At 32.0% G+C, this 24,468-nt stretch overlaps 4 protein-coding genes across 6 annotated transcripts; 2 read left to right on the top strand and 2 right to left on the bottom strand.

The window, feature by feature from the left end:
- Window positions 1-8,867: 8,867 nt before the first annotated feature.
- On the bottom strand, window positions 8,868-13,326 carry LOC130976202 (chaperonin 60 subunit alpha 2, chloroplastic). Of its 3 annotated transcripts, none has more exons than XM_057900991.1 (9): window positions 13,146-13,326; window positions 12,869-13,049; window positions 12,245-12,366; window positions 11,938-12,145; window positions 11,703-11,848; window positions 11,274-11,580; window positions 10,686-10,936; window positions 10,242-10,442; window positions 8,868-9,580 (listed from the first exon to the last, which is right to left on the bottom strand). In XM_057900991.1, exons 1-9 carry the CDS (start codon window positions 13,209-13,211, stop codon window positions 9,293-9,295), a joined length of 1,770 nt encoding a protein of 589 aa, XP_057756974.1. In that variant the 5' UTR covers window positions 13,212-13,326; the 3' UTR covers window positions 8,868-9,292. The 3 variants fall into 3 exon arrangements, with proteins under 3 accessions (XP_057756974.1, XP_057756975.1, XP_057756976.1); XM_057900992.1 differs by having other exon boundaries at window positions 12,869-13,046; window positions 13,146-13,283; XM_057900993.1 differs by lacking the exon at window positions 13,146-13,326 and having other exon boundaries at window positions 12,265-12,366; window positions 12,869-12,899.
- A 2,557-nt stretch (window positions 13,327-15,883) lies between these two features.
- On the top strand, window positions 15,884-18,383 carry LOC130973415 (uncharacterized). The gene is made up of 7 exons (XM_057897913.1): window positions 15,884-16,107; window positions 16,210-16,270; window positions 16,362-16,456; window positions 16,551-16,584; window positions 17,232-17,286; window positions 17,376-17,418; window positions 18,109-18,383. Exons 1-7 carry the CDS (start codon window positions 15,937-15,939, stop codon window positions 18,178-18,180), a joined length of 531 nt encoding a protein of 176 aa, XP_057753896.1. The 5' UTR covers window positions 15,884-15,936; the 3' UTR covers window positions 18,181-18,383.
- Window positions 18,384-18,918: 535 nt separating this feature from the next.
- LOC130973442 (glycine cleavage system H protein 2, mitochondrial) lies at window positions 18,919-21,530 on the bottom strand. The gene is made up of 3 exons (XM_057897949.1): window positions 21,380-21,530; window positions 19,509-19,768; window positions 18,919-19,305 (listed from the first exon to the last, which is right to left on the bottom strand). The coding sequence occupies exons 1-3, from the start codon at window positions 21,456-21,458 to the stop codon at window positions 19,177-19,179; spliced, it is 468 nt and encodes a 155-aa protein (XP_057753932.1). The 5' UTR covers window positions 21,459-21,530; the 3' UTR covers window positions 18,919-19,176.
- A 783-nt stretch (window positions 21,531-22,313) lies between these two features.
- On the top strand, window positions 22,314-23,531 carry LOC130974926 (uncharacterized). The gene has a single exon (XM_057899765.1). It carries the CDS (start codon window positions 22,314-22,316, stop codon window positions 23,529-23,531), a length of 1,218 nt encoding a protein of 405 aa, XP_057755748.1.
- Window positions 23,532-24,468: the final 937 nt, after the last annotated feature.

Here is a 24,468-nt window from a genome sequence, read left to right as displayed (position 1 = left end):
TCAAAATTCCCTGGAAATTCTAAAGTCCACACCTATTATTTTCCCAGAACAAAAATAAACAAATAAATATATAACACCACAAAAATAATTAAAGAATGAGCTTAGAAGCCAGCAGGATCACACCAAACACAATTCTTGAGGCAGCTAAATTAGAAAGTTCAAAGCATCAAACTTCTATTTTTTTTTTTAGTTTATAAGCAAAACAATTTACTAAGAAAAAAAACCTAATCCCATTTCCCATTTCTGACCATAGTTTCTCGATTCCTTTGACTGAACGAACTGTAACATTGATCAGCAGAAGAGGTGCTAGAAACAGTAAACTAACTCACAAATTAAATGAACCAGAGTTTTTCAGAGCAAAAGCAGTAACGCAAGCACAACCGAACAAAAAAAAAAAAGCAGAAGCATTTTGCTTTAGAAGGAGCCAAAATCAATTGAGAGAGAGTGAGTGAAAAGACTTTCCCCTTTCCACATTTTTCCCGAAAAATAAGAGAGAAAGAGACAGATGAGAAAACTTACAGTGAGAGAAGATGATTGAGTTGTTGGAAGAGGTGCGAAATCAGATCTGAGATTGGAATGAAAATGAATGATTCATTATGAGAATGAGAATGAGAATGGTGGAAGTAGTAATGCAAAAGTGTGGGAGCTGCTTCTGCATTTTTTTCAGCGCTGATATGATATTATTGCTAGTTTTAGAAGCTTGCTGCTTCCCTTCACTCTAATAAATATTTTTATATTTATTCGTCTTATTATTGAAATATATAAAATTATTTAATAAATTTTCACTATTATATTTTAATTTTATCAAATTAAAAATATTTTCACATGACTAACATTTTTTCTTTTGATTTACAAAATTCTCGAGAACGATTTTATTCAATAATATTATTTTGATTTCAAATGTTTTTTATTTTGATATTCGTATAAAAATATAATAATCATTAATTAATTATTTTTAAATTAATAAAATAAATTAAATATACGTTAATTGTTAAGAAAATATTTATATTAGAAAAATATTAACCATAAAGAATATACACGAAACATTGATTTTTTTAAAATCAACTCTTCTTTAAACAGGACTTTATTTTGACTATCTCTTTCAACACATTTCTTTAATCCTTTCTTATCAAATTCGGATACAAAACTACAAATAAGAGATCTAAATTTTGATACTTACTAAATTTTAAGTCATTCCTGAAAATTCGTCGTCTATAAAAATTTTGGTAAATATTTTTAACGAAATCATTATATATTTATATATTAAAGACAAATCAGAGAGTGTCTTTACTCTTTAGTCTTTATTTCTTTCACCAAAGTCTTTCGTTTTCAAATAGTTCTTTGGGCTATTTCTTTGCTTATACTTCGTACCTCTCTGTACACGACGTGCGTCTACGTCTTCGCTTTTTCTGTCTTCTTCGTGTGTGATGACTCTTCCATACATGAGTCACACCAAGCAGCTATTGTGAATCTTCTTCATGTCTTTGTTAGTTGTTACTCTATCTAAAGATGAGTAATCTTTTTTTAAGTGGATTAAAAGGGTCAAAATTTGTTAGAGTAATAAAAACTAAAAATTAAATTTTAAAGTTATTTTTTATACCTATAATTTTTCTTCTTAATTATTTTATATTTTAGGAGTATAATTTGAAAAAATATAATTAATAATATTACATTGATTTACTAAATAAACACTTATTTGTAGAAAAATATATTTTAGAAAAAAAAAAGCTTATCTGAGGAAAGAAGAGACATGTAATTTAAGAATTTAACTAACAAATAATCTAAAGACACTTGTTAACATTAATAAAAGTTAAAAAAAATAACCAAGTAGTGCATGTTAAAAGTTACAAAAGAATATTAAACTGTGATAGTATATGTAAAATATTTTGGTAATTAAGTCTAATTAACACATTATGAATCCAACAAAAAAAAAAATCACACGCGTTTATTACATGGTTTTTTTTATTTTTGTACTTCTTTAGTACAGAAATTTTGTTACAGAGTATAGAATAAAATTTTATTATAAAACACATAAATTTTTACACACACAATATCAAAAATTTTACATATAACACATAAATTTATTAATATAACACATAAATTTTTACATATAATATAAAAATTTATTGATATAATACACAAATTTTTTTATATTACATATCAATTTTTTATATTGTACACTAAAATATTTGTGATGTATATTAAAATTTCTATGTTTAGTATTTTTACTAAATATGTATAAGTAAAGAAGAAGAGAATGATGATCATGATGAAGGAAAAAAAAATTAAATAAGAGAAGAAGACGGTCGTGACAATAAAAAAAATATGACAAAAAAATGAACAATGATTTAATTAAAGACTTAGTTTTAAAAATGTGCCTAATTTTATCCGAATATTAGCTATATTTAAATTTATTAAGATCTATGAGACATTTCTATAAATTTTGTTTATTTAAATTACGTTTAGATTAATTTTTATTATATTACAGAACATAAACATTACATTTTATTTATTCAAAAAATATTTAGCTAATATATATCCTAATTTTTCAATGTATTTATTTTGTACTTATTAAAATAACAAATGCAAGTATTTTTACTAATAATAATTTTTTAGAACATATGTTACCCAAATAAGAAAAAAGTTGTTGAGATTCGTAAACAATATCATTGGTTAATAGTTGAAGCATACCCTTTTGTGGGTCATGAAGATATTATTAGATATGTATATATCTTATGGGTATGTATATAAATCAAGAACAGTTTAAAGCAAAGAACGTTTAAATGAAGGTTAGAAAGACCCTATCATTTTATAGGGCCTATAATTAGATTGCATATATAGACATCATAAATATATCACCACTTATCAATAAAGCCATCATGGTTAAGAAAAGAAAGTAATAACCACGCCATCTAGTAACATCCACTGTACGAGGTATATGTATGTATATATAAGATCACGGATCATGGTACTGTTGTATCAATTTAAATTTAGATTTCATTTATGTACGTTGTTGGTGGATAACAAAAAAAAAAGTATTTAAATATTAATTATATATTTCTATTTTAATAAAGATATTGGATTCAGTTGTCTATTACTTTAGAAATTCTACAGATACAAATATTTAATTACAGGATACTAATAATATAGAAAATCTTATACTTCCAATGTATAACAAAAAAAAATATAGATAGATAATAAAATTAATAAACAATGTGAATAATATAATAAAAAAAATCAAAATTATAAATTGAATAATTAATTAATTATTTTTAATTTTTAATTTTAAAAATTAATAAATAAGAATTAGCAGTTACACCTAATTTAAATTTAACCTCTTTTTTTTATTTGTCATTTTGGGTTTGTATAGACACTCTAAGTGCCGCTTCACTTTTCTCTCTCCGATCTGACGTCATACAGCCTCCAGCCAACGTCCCATCCGTTTGCTGACGCCGTCTAAACAACTCCGCTGCGTGTCAACCGTGCACCCTGCAACCCCGTCTTTACTGTTGCAGTTTACCACCACTATTGACAACAATGACAATCACCTCGGCGCCAACACATTGTTCAAAGTCATGCAGAATCTTCCTTTCGTTCTCGCCTCCCACAGATTTGACCGCAAGATTTTATGGTGGTTCTCGCTTCTTCCTTTCCTTTTTCCTCCACCATCTTCGTCATAAACCACCGTACGGTATGGATCTAAAAGGCTACGTCTACAGCAACATATTAGACGTGCAGTGAGAAGGTATGCAACAAAAGTTTTATATACGCATGTGCATGTTTATTTTTCATGCAAATGAGATGTTTATTCTTAGTGTAAATGGAATGATTGTTATTTATATATAAATGAGATATTTGTTTTTAATGTAAATTGGATGTTTGACGGCAAAAGATGGCGACAGTGGGAAGGAGATTTAAATTAGAAGGAAGTGTAATTAGAGTTAAAAAGAAGGAGATAGTTAAAATTTCCAAGAACAATGCTAGGGAACCAAAAGGGTATTAGCAAAAAAACCAGCCAAATAACTATGGGTGAATCTAAAATCTCTACGAGTTAATATATATGGATGTTTCTTCTGCTAAGTATCAGAATGTTTCTTTTTCATACTAAATGGATGTTCTTTTATATATTTTTCGAATTTTTTTGTATTACAATGGTGAATGTTTCTATTTCTTTAAGAATTTCATAATTTTTTTTAAATTTTATAGATATTTAATTATTTTTGCTAAAATATAACTGGATATTTCTTTTGTTAAGTATTAGGATGTTTTTTTCATATTAAATGAATGTTTTTTTTTATATTTCTGTAATTGTTCAAGAACTCCTTTTGACTAAGATCAAGTATGTAGCATATACCCATAGGCCCAATTAATGTGCTTCTTCCTTGGGCCTCTATCATACACCCTCGCCCACCGAATACTTCACTCCAGTCTGTAGTAGTAGTAGTAGTAGCTGAAGCTGAAGAAGAAGCAATGGCGTATTCAACGAAAAAGGGTTTGCTACTGTACAACGTATATAGAACCTTAACCTACGCTCTCTCGCCGCTGATTCGGCTCCACTTGAGGTGGCGCATTTCCTGAGGCCTCGACTACCGTTGCCGGTGGCTGGAGCGACTCGGTCGCCCTTCCTTACCACGGCGACCGAGACCTCTGGTGTGGTTTCACGCTGTGTCATTAGGAGAAAGAATGGTGGCAATTCCAATGATCAGAGAGTGCGTTCGGAAGATGCCGAACGTGAACGTGTTGATGACAATCACTACTATGTCTGCGTTGTAAGATAAACTCTAATTCGAATTGCGTTATTTGCATGCTTTGTTAGTTGTTTATGCGTGCAAAATTTCGAGAGACGGAGAGGGCCGGTGAGAGAAAGGGTCTGTGTATGTGTATGTAATTGTTGGAGGTGGGTAGGTTAATGTGAGAGAGAAGAGGAAGGTTTTTATAGGTTTTAATTAGGTTTATTAATCAATTTTAAATTTTTTAAATTTAATTAATGTGATTTTATTTAATTTTTGACTAATAACCTTTTAGTTTCATATACTTTTTCATAGTAAAATTAAAAAGATTTTTTTTAAACTTAATTTGGGGTATTTTTTTTAATTTCTCAATGGACTAAAAAATTAGTCAATTATTCACGTTATTCAAATTTTTTATTGTCTTGAGCAGAATTCATATAACAATCATTAAGGATAATAATAACGTTCTAGTCTTAATTTTATGCCACCAATATGCAAAGGGTAGAGGTGCTATTAGTTATTAAAAATATCTATCCATACTAAAAATTAATATATAAGTTATACATATCAATTTATATATTTTTCAACTAAATAATCATCTATTAGAATAATTAAATTTACAATAGAAGAATAATTAAATTTATTTAGTATAATAAATTTTCTTTTATGTCAAACAAATATCAATATATTGAAAAAAGAAATTTTTAAATTTGAATTTGAACGACTATAAACTTATTTGGATGAAATTTTATGGAAAAAAACTTTTTTAAGTGATATTTTTTAAAAAAATCTTTTAAAAAAATAAAAATAATTTTATGTTTAGATATTTCATATAAAAATATTTTTTTATTTAATAATTATGTTTAAATATAATAATATAAAAATACTTTTTGTTTATTTATTATGTTAAAAATATATTTTTTAAGTAAAAATATCTTTTAAAAAAATAGAAATTATAGTTCTAAGAAAAGATATTTTTATTTTTTTTAGTGTTTTTATTTTTACTATTAAAATTTGTTTAAACGCACTAAAAGATAAAAATAAAATTCTTTTTTATTAAAATATTTTTTTAACAATTAATAATACCCAAACAAGCTCTATAAAGATTTAGATACATTCTAAAAGAATAAAAATATTATAAATAAAAAATGTTAGGAGCCAACACTTTTAATATAAAAAATGAGAATTGATTAGTTTAATAGAAAAATATATATTTATCACCTAATATTTTCATTATTAATATAGCCAAATATCAGAAACCTAGAAAATGAAGATGTAGAAAGTATATAAAATATTTTATAAATAACGATGCATAAATTTACCATCTATCCATTTCATTATTCTTCTTCCATCTAACTGATCCTTGGGACCCCATACACCAAAGTGATTGTATATGGAAAATTAATGGTAAGGTATAGTGGGTGAAGGTGATGGCATTCATAGAAGAATAATGATGATGTAGGGCCAGATCACATGTGTATTTTTAATACAAGAGATATGTTAATATAATTAACAACAGTTATGTTGTGTGTACATTTTTTATAATAGACATTCTTTTTATATTAGTATTTTGTAACAATTATATATATTTTTTGTTAATTAAAAAATAATATAATATAATTAATTAATAACAATTATATTTTTAGACAAGTATTAGAACACTATATTCGCTGGATATATGAACAGAATTATTAAATCTTGAATCATTGGATACTGCCTACTAAGACTATATGTGTACTAATTAGTGGGATATATGCAAAAGAAAACGTTGATACTTTGAAGCCAAGTGCTGTATCTTTGAAGCATTTATTTTCCCTCAGCGATTAACATACGTAGCTTACAAATTAAGCTATCATCATTTCATATCTCAATCTAAACTTTTTTTTTTTTTTTTTCCTTTCCAATAGTGTCTAGATGTCAAATATGTATGTTTAGTATTTTTCTTTTCACTTATTGAAAGATGGTTTGAAAGCCTTAATCTACTGGTTAGCTTTTTAGGAGTTTCGATTTTTTTTAGAGGTGTCAATATGCACCCTATGCGTGCATATTCAATCCGACCCAACTCGGACAAGTAAGGTTGTCAATAGCGGATAGGGTAAGGTGCAAGTAACATTTTCGTAGAAGTCGGGTAGGATGTGGATTGAGTCTCAACTCTATCCGACCAATCCGCACTCTATATATGTATATATTATATACTTATATTAAAATATATTTCAAGTGAATGTTAAACCAAAATTTTTTCATTAAATACAAAAAAATTTTACTTTTTTAGCCACTAATTGATAATTTAATACGTTTATATATATATATATATATATATATATATATATATATATATATATATAAAAGTCAATTCTATTTTAAAATATCATCAAATTATATAATAATGTTGCATTTTTTTATAATCCGCAAGTATGGTCGGAATATTATCAATTCACGGATAGGAATAGGATTAGATCCATACTCTATCTTACCCTACCCATTATCACTCTTACCTTTTTGTGGTTTATGTTGTTTAAATTTATATAACAAAGACAAAATAATCTATGTATGGATATACCATAAAGTTTAACTATATATGGGTAATGTTGCATGTAATTAACTTTTTTCCAAGGCTATATAGAAAGATCAACTCTATAAACTTGCTCATAAATAGTAGTTATTCTTTAAAAGTTGTTATTAGTTCAGATAGTAACCAATTGAGAGGAAATGTTGGGTCTGAAAGCTTCAACACCTAATTGTTTTTATAATAATCTACTACTTATAGCGGTTTTAATTATTCCTATAATTTATTACATCACCATAAGAAAGAAGGATGGCAGTTGGCCAATTATGAGGAACCAGTACAGAGTTTTTAATAGATTCATAATCATGGAAAAGTAAAACCTATCAGAGGAAGAGCAGTTAATAGCAGTTGTTGAAAATAAGATGCACTTGTTTTATATGGATTTCTATTCGTATTATTCTTCTTCTTGTAGTAGCGTTTTAGTTTGGTTAAGACAATTGGTCAGTGTCAAAGTAAGGCTGGGTTTGGTAAAGCTTTTTCAGGAGGTGCTTGTGCTTTTAAAAAACACAAGCACGTCATTTTGCGTTTGGTAAATTAAAAAGTTCAAGTGCTTGTGTTTGCGGCTTTTAAAAGTTAGGGGTGCTTTTGAAAGCACCTAGGAGGGAACTTTTCAAAGCTGGCTTGTGCTTTTCAAAATTTAAAAGTCTAATATAACCTCATATGTTAACTAATTTTCAAATTTAATGTTTGCATTTATGTCTATTATAGTATTTTTAAATTTTAAAAGCTATTTTACCAAACACAATTGATGTTACTTATGTTTATTAAAAGTTGTTTTTTATTTGATTTACCAAACATAAATGCTACAACTTTTAAAAAGCCATCTTTTAAAAGTTAACTTTTATAAGCTACTTTTAAAAAGTAAAAGTTTTACCAAACTAAGCCTAAGAGTGATCATAATAACAAAATGGTTTATAATCCCTTTCTCTAGTGAATATAGTCTGAAGTGTTTGGAAGAAAAATGGGTTAAGTAATGACTAAAGAGATGAATACCAAAAAACAAAACTGAAGAGTTAATGAGAGAAAAATTTTGTTAGCAAGTAAGTGAGAGCACATGACATTTATAATTTTATAAACTTATATATTTAAAATATGAAATAATTTCACAGCGAATGCTAATATATTTCGGAAAAAATAAAGTGCAGTGCTCTTTGAAATAATTTGCTATAAAGATAAAAAGAATCAAAAAATAAAATAAATTACATCCTGAATACTAAATCTAAACATTGATATAAAATATAATAAATAAAAAGTTAAAATTTGTTTAATTAACAAAGAGTACAATATTTCTTACTTAAACAAGGATCATTTAAAGATTAACTTAATTTCACATATATAAAAATGAGAATTTATCCAAATTAAAAGCTTGCTAAGGAATAAAAAACTTCAGGATTTTAATATTTCATATATGTAAAATAAATTCATTCGTATACAGATAAATAATCAGTGCATACTTTGGATTTATATATTAAATAAAAATGGATCATAGAAGATTCAGACACCACTTGCTATTCATGTTTTTTTAGTTGGAGATTAATAAGATTAAAAGCTATACCAACAAAGGAGAGATTAGAGAGGAAGCAGTTATTTGTGTGGAGCAATGTCAAGTACACTATTTCCAGTTTGCTAGGAAGAAGAATGGTTGAAAGATTGTAATTAAAATTCTAATAATTAGGAAAACTAATTATACACAAGTTAAGAATACATGCAGGAAAAAAAAGTGTGTTAGGCTTGTGATATAAAATGTGGTGGAATGATTTTTTTTTTTTTTTTGCAGGATAAGTTTCCATGCAATTTCAACAAAATTCTTCATGGCTGCATGGCACATGGATTTCATCAAGTCAATACTCAAATAAGCAGCAGCAACCCGAGACTTTTCCATTCATGGCAAGAGCATTCTTCTCGCTGGCCGAGTGTGAATCAACAAAAGGGACATTTGCAGGCTTTGATTCATGATACTAAAGTTGATTGTCAAAATTGTAGTGTTTTCGCCGTTTTAAGGTATCATACCAGGGAGCAGAGGCACAGATGGCTCGGGTTTTTTTGTTTTGTCCACCAATATAGCCTGGGTAGTTAATACCATACCAGCAACTGAAACTGCACTTTGAAGAGCGCATCTGGCAACTCGACAAGGATCTATCACTCCTGCATTTAGAAGATCTTCATATGTGCCTGTCATTGCATTATATCCAGTTCGCCAATCAAGTGTTCTCGTCTTCTGGACAACAATGTCTCCATCAACTCCAGCATTGGCTGCAATTGATTTTGCAGGTTCAAGCATTGCCTGCAATGCATTGTGTGAAACTGCTTACATATATCTAAAGGCATTCAACACAAGTTCATAAACAAATTGCCTCACAAAATTAATCCCAAGCCTCGATGAACTAATGAAAGTACAGGGGAAACAAATATGGAATGCACCAGATTTTTATTTTTTTATTTATTTCTTTTGAAAAGAAGAATGGTTTCAAATAATATGTAATATCTAAGAATAACAAGGTCAAGAGAGCAATGAGCAATCACATAGAGAGGTTGACAGAAGACCTGACACACAACCTCAACCTCCAGGGAAAACATAATCAAAGTTAAATTCTCCCTGCCAAGTTCACTATTAGAATTGAAATTTCAAGCCCAAGTACCAAGTATTGATAGTAACGAGGGAGATAGCTGATAAGATATCAAAGTCATGATGTGAACTTAACAAGGACAGTATACAGATGAGCAAGTTTCTCTATTAATACGTTTTGGACCATCTTCAAAACAAATAAAGTGATAATGAGAGACTTTTGGCATGGATGAAAACAATCAAAATGAGGCTGGAGTATTTGGAATTTATTGAGACCTCTCAGCCTCAACGACATATTGTAGGGTTAATTATACAGATTCACAAATTGTATGAAGGAGCACAAGTACGAGAGCTAGGAAACTAATAAACATAACCATACCTTAGCCACAATATCAGCACCAATTCGCTCATCTAGATCTTCCATGGAGTTCCTTATTGTTGGTATCAAGTCCAATAGGTGGACATATGCGGCACCCCCTCCAGGAATAATTCCCTCATGTATAGCAGCAAATGTTGCATTCTTCGCGTCCTCAATCCTAAGTTTTTTCTCCTCTAGTTCTACCTCAGTGTGCGCACCTACCTGCACAATTGATACAAAACAAATGTCAACATAAAATGTTATTTGATATTGGACGTCACAAAAATTGTTTTATAGTAGAAGAAGCAAATTTGTAAGAGAGAAGGTAAGTATAAAAAAATGATATATTATTAAGAATAAATCATATTCATTACAGAAAATTTCTTTTATAGGACCTCTTTAGTAAGGAGGTCATGAATTGATCAGAGTACAGACAACTCAATACATGTTTATTGGAGTAGGTACCTTTACAATAGCTACACCGCCAGAGAGTTTTGCAATTCTCTCTGAGAGCTTTCTCGACAGGTTCGCGTTATCTGTTTTAACAAGATCCTTCTTTATCTGTGAAATTCTAGCCTTAATTTCAGCCTTTGTGGCAGGATCAGCAATTATAGTTGTCGAATTACTGGTTATTGTCACTTTCAGTGCAGTGCCAAGCTGATCTGATGTTGCACCTTCAAGTGTGAGACCCAAGTCTCCACAAAGAAAATCACCACCTGTGATTTTAATGTAAACATGATGTCAAACAAGCAGAGCAGAGAAAGTGGGTACATTAATGAAGGAAATGGGAACAAAGTATCCGGGCAAATTTAAGGGGAAAAAAAAAAAGAAAACCTCAAATTATGCTCATACAGTCAAGATATCATGAAGAGCTCCTAAATAGTGACACCCCATAGAAGATATACAATTCAAGTCATAAGATCAGGACTGATTTTTACTAAAGAAAAACAAAGACTAACAAAGAGTTTGCTGTTTATAGAATATGCATAACACTAATGTAAAGGAAGTTTCCAAAGATATTAATTGAGATTATTATATGCTGTAGGAACTCACCTGTCATAAGTGCAATATCCTGTAACAAAGCTTTCTTTGCATCTCCAAATCCTGGACATTTTACAACTGCAACTCTTAGTAATCCTTGCATTTTGTTCACTGTTAACGTTTCCAACACTGGCCTTGAGACATCCTCTGCAATAATTAAGAGTGGAGCACTCAACTGCATAGCCTTTTCTAGCAAAGGAACAATTTCGTTGACAGCCAAAATCTTTTGGTCAGTTACCAAAACTTTAGCATTGTCAAACTCAACAATGGACTTCTCCTGATTGGTAATGAAGTGAGGAGACATGTAACCCTTATCAATCTGCACAGAAGGAACCGAGAACAAATATAACAAGGGAAAAGACAATGATAGTGATCATTCACATCTGAATGACAGGAACACTAATGCTTGTTATTGTTGACTTTTATTCTAATGCATGATACCTTCATCCCTTCTTCAATTATCAGAGAGGTCTCAAATGATGATGACGACTCGATGGAGATCACCCCATCAGAGCCAATCTTTTCTATAGCTTCAGCAATCAAATTTCCCACATACTCATCATTTCCAGCAGAAATTGAAGCTACAGCTGCAAGAGGGACAAAAAATTCCTTCAATATTTTCATCTTGAGAACACCCATTGCTTTGGAAAACTCAAAAAATAGAAGAAGAAACTACCTTTAATATGAGCCCTTCTTTCAATAGGAACACTTTTCTGCTTCAAGAACTTGACCAAATCTTTTACAGTCTTGTCCATTCCCTTCTTCAAAGAAATAGGATTAGCCCCAAATGCAACTGCTAATAGTCCAGATTTAATCATGGCTCGAGCCAAAATAATTGCGGTGCTAGTCCCATCACCAGCCAAATCATTCATTTTGCTAGCAACCTACAAGCATTAAGGAAGGAAACAAGCAATACATCTCAAGTTATTTTGGTCTCAAATTTATTCTATTTAATCCAAGGCAAAACCTAACAAATGATCAACCTCTTGAATTAGCATGGCACCTGCATTCTCAATTGTATCAGAAAGCTCTATGGACCGAGCAATTGTAATGCCATCATTAATCACTTTAAGGTTTCCAGATTCCGAGAGAATAACATTACGTCCTGCACGGTAAGGAGCAAGATGAACAAACTTGTTAACTAGAATCACATAAGCAGCATGTACAATGAGCAGTCAATAAACAGTGAATAAAAATATCAAAATACATATACAATCCTTTTCCAGGACTAAAAGGATGCAAATGGAACCAATTTTCAGTTCCATTATAAGTTAATTAGCTGCAATTCATATTCTTACTGTTGGTACATACACATGTATATTTTGAAAATCATATATACTTTGAAGTATTTCAAATTTCAAACAGCCAGTATTTAATACTTTCTAAGCTCTGCCATAAAAAATATTGGAACATTCTTGACATATGTCAGTTCTCTCAATACATGCTACTACTAAATGTGAAAATTTTATAAAATATCAGTTCTATGGAAACTTGGTTCGTGAATCAGTGCTTTCTGGATGGAACATAATTGAGTATTGGTATAATATACTAGTCATTGAGCATTCAAAACATTGAAATTCATGATGAAATAAATTTGAAAGATGCACCTTTGGGTCCTACAGTAATAGACACAGCATCAGCAAGCTTATCGATTCCTACTTGCAATGCTTCCCTACACTCTTTACCAATCGATATCCTCTTCGGCCCTGCGCTCACTACAAACTGCGGTTTTCTTCTCCCAACACCAATCGCCATTCGGTTCGAACAAAGAAGAAGATTCTGCTGCTGCTGCAACAAGTTGAAAAAAACAATTTTGAACTCAGAAAATCTGAGACAACAAAGGAGGGAAGGGAGTTAAGGAGAACAATCGTAAGGGAGACTTACGGAAAAGAAAGCGTTTTGATTTGGAGGGAAGAGCCATGGACGAGCCATTGAAACTCCAACTTTCATCACTGCCTAGCGGATGTGAAAATCAAACATTCAAGTCTTCAAGAGCTTCTGCACTTTTTATATGACTTTTTATATGACTGCACGCATAATATTCACATATCCGAAGTAATTATTTATATCAGGATTGTGGATAAAAAGTCAGGTTCAACAGGGATAAAAAGCCCACCTAGGAGGTGGTTTTTACCATATATCCGATTTCTTAGGTTAAAATGGACGGCTTATGTTTGTCTAAATAAATAATTATCTCGGTAAATCTCTAACTATTATTTTTTCTCTCAAAAATAAATCTTAACAAATTTTCAAAATAAAAAAAAAAACGATTATCTATATGAAATTACTTAAATAAAAGTGGTCTATTATAAATATGAGTAATTCTTCGCATACAAGCGATTAAGGCTTGTAAGCCTTACAAGTTCAATTAAAACTAACGCTCAAAACGCGCTTCGAACCATTCTTCTTTCTCTTCGTCTTCTCCTTTTTCTTTTCTTTCGTTTCTTGCCTTCTCTTTCTCCTTCTTCTTCTTCTTGCTGCACGTTCTTCTTCCTCTTACTCTTTTTCTTCCCCTTTTCTTTCGTTTCTGCACGTTCTTCTTTCTCGTCTTCCTCTTCTTCTTCATTTACGTTCTTTTCTCTCTGTTTTCTCTTTTTTTTTCGATTTTTCATGGTGAAATCGTTTTTGAAGAAGAAGAAGCAGCAGAAGATGAGAAGGAGAAAGAGAAAGAGTTCTGAATTATGCATAAAATGTACTTCAACGAATTTTGGGTGTATTTCTTTAAATCCTTTGGGTGTAGTTTTGTAATCTTTTGGGTGTATTTTCTGTAATCTCTTGGGTGTATTTCTATAATCGTTTGGGTGAATTCCGGTAACCGTTTGGGTGTATTTCTGTAATTCTTTGGGTGTATTTCTGTAATCATTTTGGGTGTACTTCTGTAATCGTTTGGGTGTATTTCTGAAATTCCATTATCTTCAAAAGGATTACAGAAATATACTCAAAGGATTACGAAAAATACACCCAAAGGATTTAAAAAATACACCCAAAATTCGTTGCATAATTCAGAACTCTTTCTCTTTCTCCTCATCTTCTGCTACTTCTTCTTCTTCAAAACGATTTCAAAACTTGATTTCAGAAACCATGAAAATCGAAAAAAAACGAAGAAGAGAAGAAGAAGAAGAAGAGGAAGAGGAAGAGGAAGAGGAAGAGGAAGAAGAAGAAGAAGAAGACGAAGACGAAGACGAAGAGGAGAAGAAGACGAAGAGAAAGAGGAAGAAGAAGAAGAAGAACCGTTCTTAGTGTAGCGCTTTGAAAATAGAAAACGTTGAATAACGCATTAAAAGGCCTAGTAACTTGTAAGACTTGTAAGTCAAAAAGATTTGTATGTGTAGCACTCCTCTATAAATATATTGACACCTCTTAAATATATTTATGATCTACTAAAAATTTATCTAAATTCTTTGCTAATTTAAGAAATTAAATCCTAATGTGATATAAATTTTAGTATGTTGTTTTATAAATTTTATGATATCTTATTTTTAATTTTTTATGTTGCACTTCAATTTAGAATAATGAGTAAATACTCAAACCGACTCCTGACAATTACCTTAAAGGAAGAACGAAGCTCTCAACAAAAAAAAATTTTTCGACCCTGATCTTTATTTTAATGGGACTGATTAGCTCATATGTCAATAATAAAAAATATTGAAATTATTGACATATGGGCTAATCAGCCCCTTAAAAATAAAGATCGGAAAGGCCGAAAAGAAAAAGATATTTTTTGTTGAGAACCTTTGTTATTTTTCAAAGTAATTATTAGGAATCGTTTAGAATTTCTCTCAAGAATTAATTAAACTTTGATTTTGTGTTATTATTTTTTTTATTATTCAAAAAAACTTTTTAAAAATAAATAAGTTAAAACAGGTAAAAAAATAGATTTTATAGGCAGTTTTTTTTTGTAAAAACTAAAATCAATCAAACAAGACTTTAAAATAGTTTTTTTAAATTATACAAATATACTCAATATTCAATCCAACTTAAAAAAATATAAATATATCTAATTTGATGAATATAGTGCAGATCGAATAAAATTATAGACTATATCCTATCAATACTATCGTTGTCCAGCCCTACCTTTGAACTTATTTTGGGCCAACAGGTAGACAGCCTCATATTAAAAATTTTCAGGCCGATTTTGATGCCTCGAAATATTTTTGACTAAGTTACCAAAATCATCCTTATTTTTAATACAATGACAAAAATACCCCACATTTAAAAATGACAAAATATCTTTAAAATACTATAAAATATAATAAAAAAAATATCCTCATAAAGTTTAAAATATTACAAAAATAACACTATTTAATTTTTGTATTTGATAAATTATTTATCTACTTAATTTAAAATTTTGTAAAAATATTTAAATACACAAAAGATATCAAAACTTGTTCTTTAATTTTTTTAATTTTTAAAATTATTCTTGACCAGTGATAAAGAAAGATATTACAAAAAACTTACTATTATTAAATCTTAAAGATAAAAATATTTATTTTTTAATTATAAAAAAATCACATCAAAATTTAATTTTTAAAATATTTTTTATCGTTAATAAAAATGACATTCTTGTTGGGATATTCCAAAATCCGGGTGATTTTGGTAATTTAACCATAGTTTCATCATATGTGTATGTGTAGCATTTTTCTTTAGATGCAATCTGAAGGTAAAGCACTGAAGCATGCAAGTATCATCAATCTGCATAGCAAAATTTGGAGTTGGCGTGAAGGCGCAGCAGCACGACACCACCGTGAAGAGGAAGTCGATGGCGGAAGCCGCAGTTCCCAAGTGGGCTCAGAAGACTGTCAGTTTACCCGCCTATAAGCGCGGTTGTCATCTCGTCACTTCCAAGGTCCATCCTCTCACTCGTCTTTCTTCTTTCATTATCTTTTCTCTGTTTAATTTTTAATTTCCACGAACCCTAACTATTGATTGAACTTTGATCGGGAATCAGATAGTGAAGGAAATCGAGCAGGACCTGTCTGGATTCAAGTGTGGCCTTGCTCATCTCTTCTGTAAGTATAATCAATTTCGTTTCATTTTGACTTTGATTGTTTGAGCTCAGTGCCACTGAAATTGGAACTGGAACTGGAACTGAAATGGCAGTGCAGCACACGAGTGCTTCTCTTACTATTAACGAGAATTACGATTCTGATGTTCGTGATGATACTGAAACCTTCCTCAATCGAATTGTTCCTGAGGTTCTTACATTTTTGTTATTACTATTCTCTTCTTATTTTTATGTTAATAGTTAACTATATAGCAATTCCAAGAACGCAACTTGTTGGTGTGCAGGGTTCATCGGCGCCTTGGAAGCATACTCTAGAGGGTTAGTTAACTGTAATTCAGTGTTTCTTTTTTTTTTAATTTATTCTGTGAGTTTGGGTTTACAAGCTTAAGATTGAATCGCCGTGATTTTGTAGAATTAATTTTGATTATCAGTGGGTTTAGTTTCATGTGATTTGCGTTTGGAAATTTTTATCTTAAGTTCGGTCGACAATGAATGTTATTTTAGATGATTTTGTGGTGAAAGAAATATGGGGATTTCCGTTACAAATTATAGTTGGAGCTGTGTTTTTGAAGTCTGAACAGACTTTTCCAGTTTTAGACATTGACCTTGCTAGGCACCAACCTTCTATAATGTGATTTTTTGTCTTGTAAGTTATTCATGCTTTCTTCTAGTCTGCAAAACTTTTTCCTTTAGCTGCACTAGTATACAGAACTTCTAATCAATGATTAGCTGCTAAGAACTCATCTTCTAACACCAGGCCCAAGGCCCATAAACCATAAACATCATAATTCAGGAACTAGGCATAATCCTGTGTTTTTTTTCCCTCCCCCCCCCCCCCTCCCTTTTCCAGGCGGGGCCCTCTTTTCCCTCCCCAAGTTTTTCGGCATACATGTTGAGTATTTCTTTTCCTATATTGTATTTTCCATCCATTACAATATTCTTTGGATTTGAAATTTTGCTTGCAGGCCCAGATGACATGCCGGCTCATATTAAATCATCAATGTTTGGTTGTGCACTCACGTGAGAGCTGCTTCATGCTTTAATTTGATTCATTGTGCTGAAAATATATGTTACAATGTACTGATATCTTGTATATAATTTTTTTAAAGGATACCAATAACAAATGGAAAGCTTAACATGGGAACATGGCAGGTACCCAAATTCATCTTGTATTTATGGTTGGGAAAAACCTATTAGTTCACAAACAGATTTGAAATCTCACTACACTTTTCCAAGATTGCAGCCCTATAGTAGATATATATGGACTGTCTTGATCAATATTTTGCATTTCTTCCATATCAACTTGTTAGATTATATTCTCACATCATGCATGCATTTCAAGAGGGACAAGATTTACCAAATTTATAAATAAAACAAGGACAAAATAAATTATAGCAATGGTTAGCAACTTAAAAATACTTGACATTCATGCCTGCTTGTAAGCAAACCTGATTTTCATAGTGAATCTTTGGCCACAGTATATGTAATGGCAACTGCTTACTTAATTTACTTATGGCACTTCATTTTTTAGCATAATAGTTATCAAATGTCATTTGTTTTGTTCTAGGTTTTTCTATTAAACCTTTCTAATAGAAAATTATATTGTGTATATGGTGTTGTTTAGTAATATCTATTGTTGATTATTGATTATGATTAACATCAGACAACATTTTATGTTAGGATTATGGTAAAGTTGGTTGAGATTAAGAAATATGTAGTTACTCTATGTGGAAGTTTGCATAATGTTCCTGTCTCCACATTTTGGTTAACACCCAAGGTTGGATTGATATAACATCAAAATTATTAACGTTATGTTTCTTTTTTGGTACTGTTATGTGGTAGGGCATATGGCTTTGTGAGCATCGGGATCATCCTTCTTCGCGAAGAGTTGTCGTCACTCTTAATGGAATATGAGTCGCTGGCACCCATCTGTTTTACTTGGCCCTTTTTGTATGTATGATGAAGACAGACCTGACGTTGGAGTTTATAGCAGGATATGTGTGTTGCAATGCCTTTTTGTTAGATGTAACTTGAGTAGCGTGCAATGGATGCAACTGTTAAAATGATCGGGATCATGTTAATTTATACAAGTATTCCGAGTAAACATTATCCAAGTATGTTTTTGCTTGCAAGTGTTGGTGGAGATGTTGATGTGTGCTATTGCTTTCAGTTTAGCCGTTCTATAGGGCGCCGGAAAATGGAAATTGAGAAGTAGTTAAAGAACACAGTGTAGTCAAGTCTTAAGAGTGAAGGGAACAACTAAAAATTAAACTCAATTGTTAAGAGTCATGTTGATCTCTTCAGTTTTATTTTATGTTATTTTAAAAATATGATTCTTTGTACAAATCTTTGTCTGAATTCAATATCCTAGGAAAAAAGGCTCTTCAGTGAGTATTTGTTAGAAAGAATCCTGAAGGTCAGTTAATATTAGTATATTAGTATATTACTATTCTTATACCAGATAACCAAGCTCCAAAGATTGCGAAATAATACGAACTATCCCAAACTAGCAAATGATATATATTGTCTTAATATGAAAACTTGGCATACCATATCTTAATTCATCGTAAGCTGGTAACAGGTTTAGTATTAGATAGAGAAAAGCGGAGTCTCAAACTTAATAGAAATATCATGCAACAAAATAAGCACTACTTAGAAGGGTAAAAAAACGCAAGGCTTTTTATTATGAAAATTCACCAGGTTATATGTTTCATACTTCCATGGCAAAGGGAGAGAAATATAATCCTACTGAACCGGAGAAAGCTCGTGAAAATATAAAAATAGAGCAGTCAAAGCAAGAGACAAGTACAAAAGGAGAAGACGACAAAACAATTCTTAGCTTTCCCAATTTAACATGATCTCTACACAACGTATGTTGTAGAGTGCTTGAAAGATATTTTGGGCACACAATTAATGCTTGGAATCTTCTTCTTCACAGAATTTGGAATACTGTTCTGAATCCATCAAGTTGTTTAGTTCACCACTGTCACTGACTTCAACTTTGATTATCCATCCATCTTTATAAGGGCTTGAGTTAACCTATATGAAGGAACATTGCACAACTTTAACATGCATGGGACTGATACTCAACCAAATTGACTGATCCTTAAACATTAAATACTCCCTTCGTTTTCTTTTTATCCGTCATTACCATTTCTTGGTACATTCTTGAATCAATATATCTAATTATCTAGGTACAAAATAAAAGTAAATTGATAGATTAAAAAAGAATGGAAACTCACCAAACCAGGAGAGCTGTTAAGCTCTTCATTAACTTCAACCACTTTCCCTGAAACAGGAGAGTTAATATCACTAGTTGCTTTCACACTTTCAACTGCACCAAAACTTTCTCCTTGTGTTACACCCTTCCCAACTTCCGGCAATTCAACATATACAACATCACCCAAGTGATCTTGGGCATGATCAGTTATGCCAATAGTCGCAGATTTTCCATCTACTTTCACCCACTCGTGAGAATCGCAATACTTCAGGTCTTTAATGACTGTAGGAACATAAAAGGTTAGTTAATAAAAATCTAATAATTAACTTCTGTTTTTTTTTAGCCTTAGTCACCTAACAAGTAAATCAGATCAAAATGGTAATTTTGCTTCTTGCATCATTGCTAACAAAGAGGAGCTCCCTTCTGATTACCTGCATTCTTTCAAGAGCCACAAGAAGAATATTATCAATATTATCATTCTATCTTGTTTGTGTGTTTATTACAGATGATGAAAAGTTAGACACACTAAGACAACTTGATAGGCACTAAAAGGCAAGAGATATTGGATTAATGAACATTGTTTTGGTTAAAGTCAAGATATATCAAGGGCTAGGTTTCAAGGTGGAGACTTATGTTTGAGACGAATATATTTTGGGAGAACTACTTTGAAACAATTAGTTCTCTGTTTTGTAATGTATATCAAAGATAAAAACATTGGATTAGTGAGTATTGTTTGTATAAAGTTAGGTAAAGTTTGCGTACATACTAAAGTGAGAATTAATTGGTAAAACTGTGGTCCAAATACATTTTATTTTTTACCCAAAAATAAGTAGCAAATTCTTGCTTCTTTCCAAAATCTTGTGGGAAATTTACCTATAGAAGCCACAATGAAGTTTGAGAGACTAAAGTTATTCTCTCCAAATATTTCCAAATACACACAAAAGAATTGACAAACGATTTTTTCTTTTCTTTTTTTTTTATTAGAAACAAAGCCTTTTTCCATGAAATTGATACAAAAATTCAATCTTTAAAATGTTAAGAGCATAATGAGAAAAATCATGGTTCCATCTTCCAAAGAGCATGCAAAACCCTTTGAAAATGCATACAGAAACATGAAAGCTTTTTCAATTTCCATTTTCAAATCCATCATTCAAAGATCCAGTGATTAGAAAACCAAAAAAAAAAAAAAAATCTAACCTCTCCATTCTGTCACCATCAATTACCAAAATTTCACCAAACACCAATTCACCATCCTTGTCATTTAGCATATTACAACTACTTGAGCTGGTAAGGCCCCACTAGAATCATTAGGTAGGTCACAGACTCTCACATAACATACAAGAAACCATTTTCTGGTCCCTGCAGCACTAAAGGTCAAAAAATTGAACATAAGAAATAGGGGAATTGTTATGTTAATGCCATTGATGCTGATAGCTGGTAGGTGTTCTTTCCTCCTCCCATCACAACATATAAAGTTCCTTCCCTTTAAAATAGATGATGCAACTACCATTTTAATTTTAATGCTCTACCAGTGTCAATCTAATTTTTTCTTTTATACACGACATTCAGTCCGATACTATCACATAGATAAAAGTAATTTCATTTCTAGATAACACAGGTGGATATTAACTACCTTACAATGTTGAATGCCAGTGCATAAAAATTAGAGTCCATAACATGATCAAGAATAAGAGATCAGAATTTATGACATGAATAAAGGCGTGTCAATTTCCATCGAAATGAGAAAAAGAGTAAAGGTACTAAATTTAAGATGAAGCATTGAATGAGAAACATGCGGTGATGGATCAAGATCCAACAACATACATACAGAAAAGTGATCACGTAAACGAAACGAAAACAGATCGTAACAGGAAGAAGAAAGAGGGGAGTTACCAGCGGAAAAGCTTCGGTTGAAGAGAGAAACCCTAAGGTAGGAAGCAGCTCGTGAAGCCCAGAATTGCCTGCAAGCCATTCTCTCTCTCTCAAGACACTGACACTGCTTCTGCACCGCTGCTTATTCTCAATAACCCTTTTATGTTGCGGGGGGTTGGTAGATGTTTTTGGCTTTTTGCTTTACCTTTTTTTTTTTAATGAATTTAATTTGGATGGATTTCTAGGTTAAAACAATTTTACATGCATATTTAATTAATGTTAAATCCGTGGATGTAAAGACTTACATTTTAATTTGATATAGTAAATTAAAAATAATATTATATAATTATAATTTTTTTTTATTTTAGTATAATATTATTATGGTCATTATTATATTTTATATTTATTCAAAATAAAATATAAATATAAATTTAAAATTTATAATATTCTTGAACCATAAAAAAATTGAAAAAAAAAACATATATAACTATATTAGTAGAATATTAATTTTGTACTAAATTTTATATCAAAAGACTAATAAAAATTTATCGACAATCTAATATTTTATTAAGGACAATGTACTTAAATAAAATAAAGGAGAGAAAGCTTTACTGAATGTAACATTTGAAACTTCCTTAAGTGCTTTTTTTATTATTATGTAATATGTGGGAGCTAACCACAGTTTCCTATTTACATGTAAATCGTTGCTAGCTGGCACGTTTTATGAAGGATAAAGAATGAACATAAACTGTGGTAGGTCACCACGGTTTAGGGAGGCAGAAATATGACCATAAAATCCTATGAAAGGTTTTTTAAACTCATAAACCCTTGTTGGCTGCCACGGTTTATGAGGGAAAGAATTATATATATATATATATATATATATATATATATATATATATATATATATATATATGAGCGAGATTGAAGCTGCTGAAGAGATCATTATCACACAATGGCAAGTGAGGAAGAGAGTTTTCTTGTCCTAGTGCATTGTTCTGGGAAAATTAAAAGAAGCAAAAAATATAGTGTGAAGTTCACTGACAGAGAACCATTGAGTGTATTCATCAGTTCATCAAGCACTTTGTCAGATGTAAAGAACAGCATCTTGCAGAAGTTTGGGATATTTGGGAGCAAGTGTGTGAAGAAGCTATTCTACAAGATTTCCGTCGCAGTTGTCTCGACCGGTGTTAAGTATGATACGTTTGTGCTAGCGGCCGATGAAAATATTAGGATTCTGTTTCATTGTGTTAAGAGTTTTCCGGAGGTCAAAATACACGAGCTGTATGCGAAGTTGGAGGTTGGTGTCGATAGTTCTAGGGCATCAACTCCAGTTCATAGCTCGACTGCCGCAAGCGGTGCATCTAGTTCGATGCCTGTGGCCAGACCATCTGTTCCGCAAGTCGCATCCCCTTCCTTCGCGGCTAATTTAGATCGAACGGAGGTAGTTGGTTCTGTACCGTTGGAGAATCCTGGGGTCTGGCAGCAGGGATTTGAGGTGGATACCGGTGGTGGCATGATTCATGATGTTCAAGACTTCGGAAAACCTGATCGGGTAGAGAATGCAATGCGGGACAATGACTCTGACCAGGAGCCTGTAGATATCATTGGGGACAGCGATGATGACACAGGTGCCAATCCACATGCACAGTACGGGCCTTCAAGTTCTAGCATACAGCAGTACCCTCCACACTTCTCCACTCTAAACTTGGAGGCTCTGGGTCAACAGGCAGACGGAAGTGCTACAATTGGTGGTTCTTCTACAGAATTTCAGATTGGGCAATCATTCCAGAATAAATATGAAGCTGTTCTGAGTGTGAAGGACTATAGCATCTGTCGAGGTGTTGAGTACAGAGCCTTGGAATCAGATCATCTTAAGTATCATGGAAAATACAAGGAGTTCGGCAAGGGTTGTAGTTGGTTGATTCGCATATCGCTTCGTGCACGAAAGGGCACTTGGGAGGTTAGGAGGTACAACGGTCCGCACACTTGCTTGGCCACCTCTATTTCCAGTGATCACCGTCAGCTTGATTACCACGTTATCTGTGCGAAGATTTTTCCGTTGGTTATGGCTGATGCTGCGGTTACGATAAAGGTCAACAAGCAACAGAAGCCGATTACGGGTTCAAGCCTAGTTACAGGAAGGTTTGGATGGCAAAACAGAAGGCAGTAGCACAAATATATGGAGACTGAGAAGAGTCGTATGCCGAGTTGCCACGTTGGATGCTAGGGGGTACAGTAGACCATGGCCGGGACAGTCACTGTGTTGAAGACCTCTTCTGTTCGACTTGGGGATCAGGTCGATGAGTCAACGGTGTACTTTCATCGTCTTTTCTGGACATTTCCACCCTGCATTGAGGCCTTCCGGCATTACAAGCCCCTCGTGAGTATTGACGGTACCCACTTGTATGACAAGTATGGAGGCACGTTACTGTTGGCGATAGTGCAGGATGGAAACTCGAACATCCTCCCGATAGCCTTCGCCCTTGTGGAGGGAGAAAATGCAGAGTCATGGTCATTCTTCTTGTCCAACCTACGATCGCATGTGACGCCGCAGGAGGGTATCCTTGTTTTCTCTGACAGGCATAATGGTATCAAGGCTGCACTTGAGGCCCCCGAGAATGGTTGGCTGCCTCTACGTGCTTTTCAAGCGTACTATATTCGTCATGTGGCAGCGAATTCTAGCCTTAGCTTCAAAGGTAAAGATGCAAGGAGGATGCTTGTGAATGCTGCCTATGCAAAAACTGAAGCAGAGTTTTATTACTGGTTTGACATCATGCAGACTAAGAATCCGGCTGTAACACCCCAACTTTTGACACGTCATGACCATTGCCAAATGTTCAGGTGTTACTGGTCGTGCGGGCCTACTTAGCTCTAGACTCAGATTTTTATAAATTAATATCAATAAAATCCTTTATCGGGTTAATCGTGAATAAATTATTATTCGCGGATTAGCGTTTAGTTGCTCGCAAGGTTAGTTTCTTTAAAGTTATCATGTAAGAAAACACATGGCAACAAAAATAACATATATAAACATATATACAATATACACATGAGTTAAGTTCAAGGATACGTGTCATCTATCAAAGCCGAGTATCACACCAAGTGAT

This window comes from Arachis stenosperma, chromosome 4, assembly GCF_014773155.1.
Source record: "Arachis stenosperma cultivar V10309 chromosome 4, arast.V10309.gnm1.PFL2, whole genome shotgun sequence".
Taxonomy (NCBI): domain Eukaryota; kingdom Viridiplantae; phylum Streptophyta; class Magnoliopsida; order Fabales; family Fabaceae; genus Arachis; species Arachis stenosperma.
The sequence above is the reverse complement of the archived record's forward strand: the minus strand, read 5'-3'. Positions and strand labels throughout refer to the sequence as shown.

Excerpts from the sequence above, each read along its gene's own strand:
- LOC130973442 (XM_057897949.1), bottom strand. The coding sequence starts at position 21,458 with ATGGCTTGCAGGCAATTCTGGGCTTCACGAGCTGCTTCCTACCTTAGG. Across the intron at positions 19,769-21,379 it reads CAACCGAAGCTTTTCCGCTG|TCATTAAAGACCTGAAGTAT; the intron begins GTAACTCCCCTC and ends ATGTTCCTACAG. Across the intron at positions 19,306-19,508 it reads TTAACAGCTCTCCTGGTTTG|GTTAACTCAAGCCCTTATAA; the intron begins GTGAGTTTCCAT and ends TCCTTCATATAG.
- LOC130974926 (XM_057899765.1), top strand. The coding sequence starts at position 22,314 with ATGGCAAGTGAGGAAGAGAGTTTTCTTGTCCTAGTGCATTGTTCTGGG.
- LOC130973415 (XM_057897913.1), top strand. The coding sequence starts at position 15,937 with ATGCAAGTATCATCAATCTGCATAGCAAAATTTGGAGTTGGCGTGAAG. Across the intron at positions 16,585-17,231 it reads TTGGAAGCATACTCTAGAGG|GCCCAGATGACATGCCGGCT; the intron begins GTTAGTTAACTG and ends TTTTGCTTGCAG. Across the intron at positions 17,287-17,375 it reads ATGTTTGGTTGTGCACTCAC|GATACCAATAACAAATGGAA; the intron begins GTGAGAGCTGCT and ends ATTTTTTTAAAG.
- LOC130976202 (XM_057900991.1), bottom strand. The coding sequence starts at position 13,211 with ATGAAAGTTGGAGTTTCAATGGCTCGTCCATGGCTCTTCCCTCCAAAT. Across the intron at positions 13,050-13,145 it reads ATCAAAACGCTTTCTTTTCC|CAGCAGCAGAATCTTCTTCT; the intron begins GTAAGTCTCCCT and ends AACTTGTTGCAG. Across the intron at positions 10,937-11,273 it reads GGATATTGCACTTATGACAG|GTGGTGATTTTCTTTGTGGA; the intron begins GTGAGTTCCTAC and ends TTAAAATCACAG.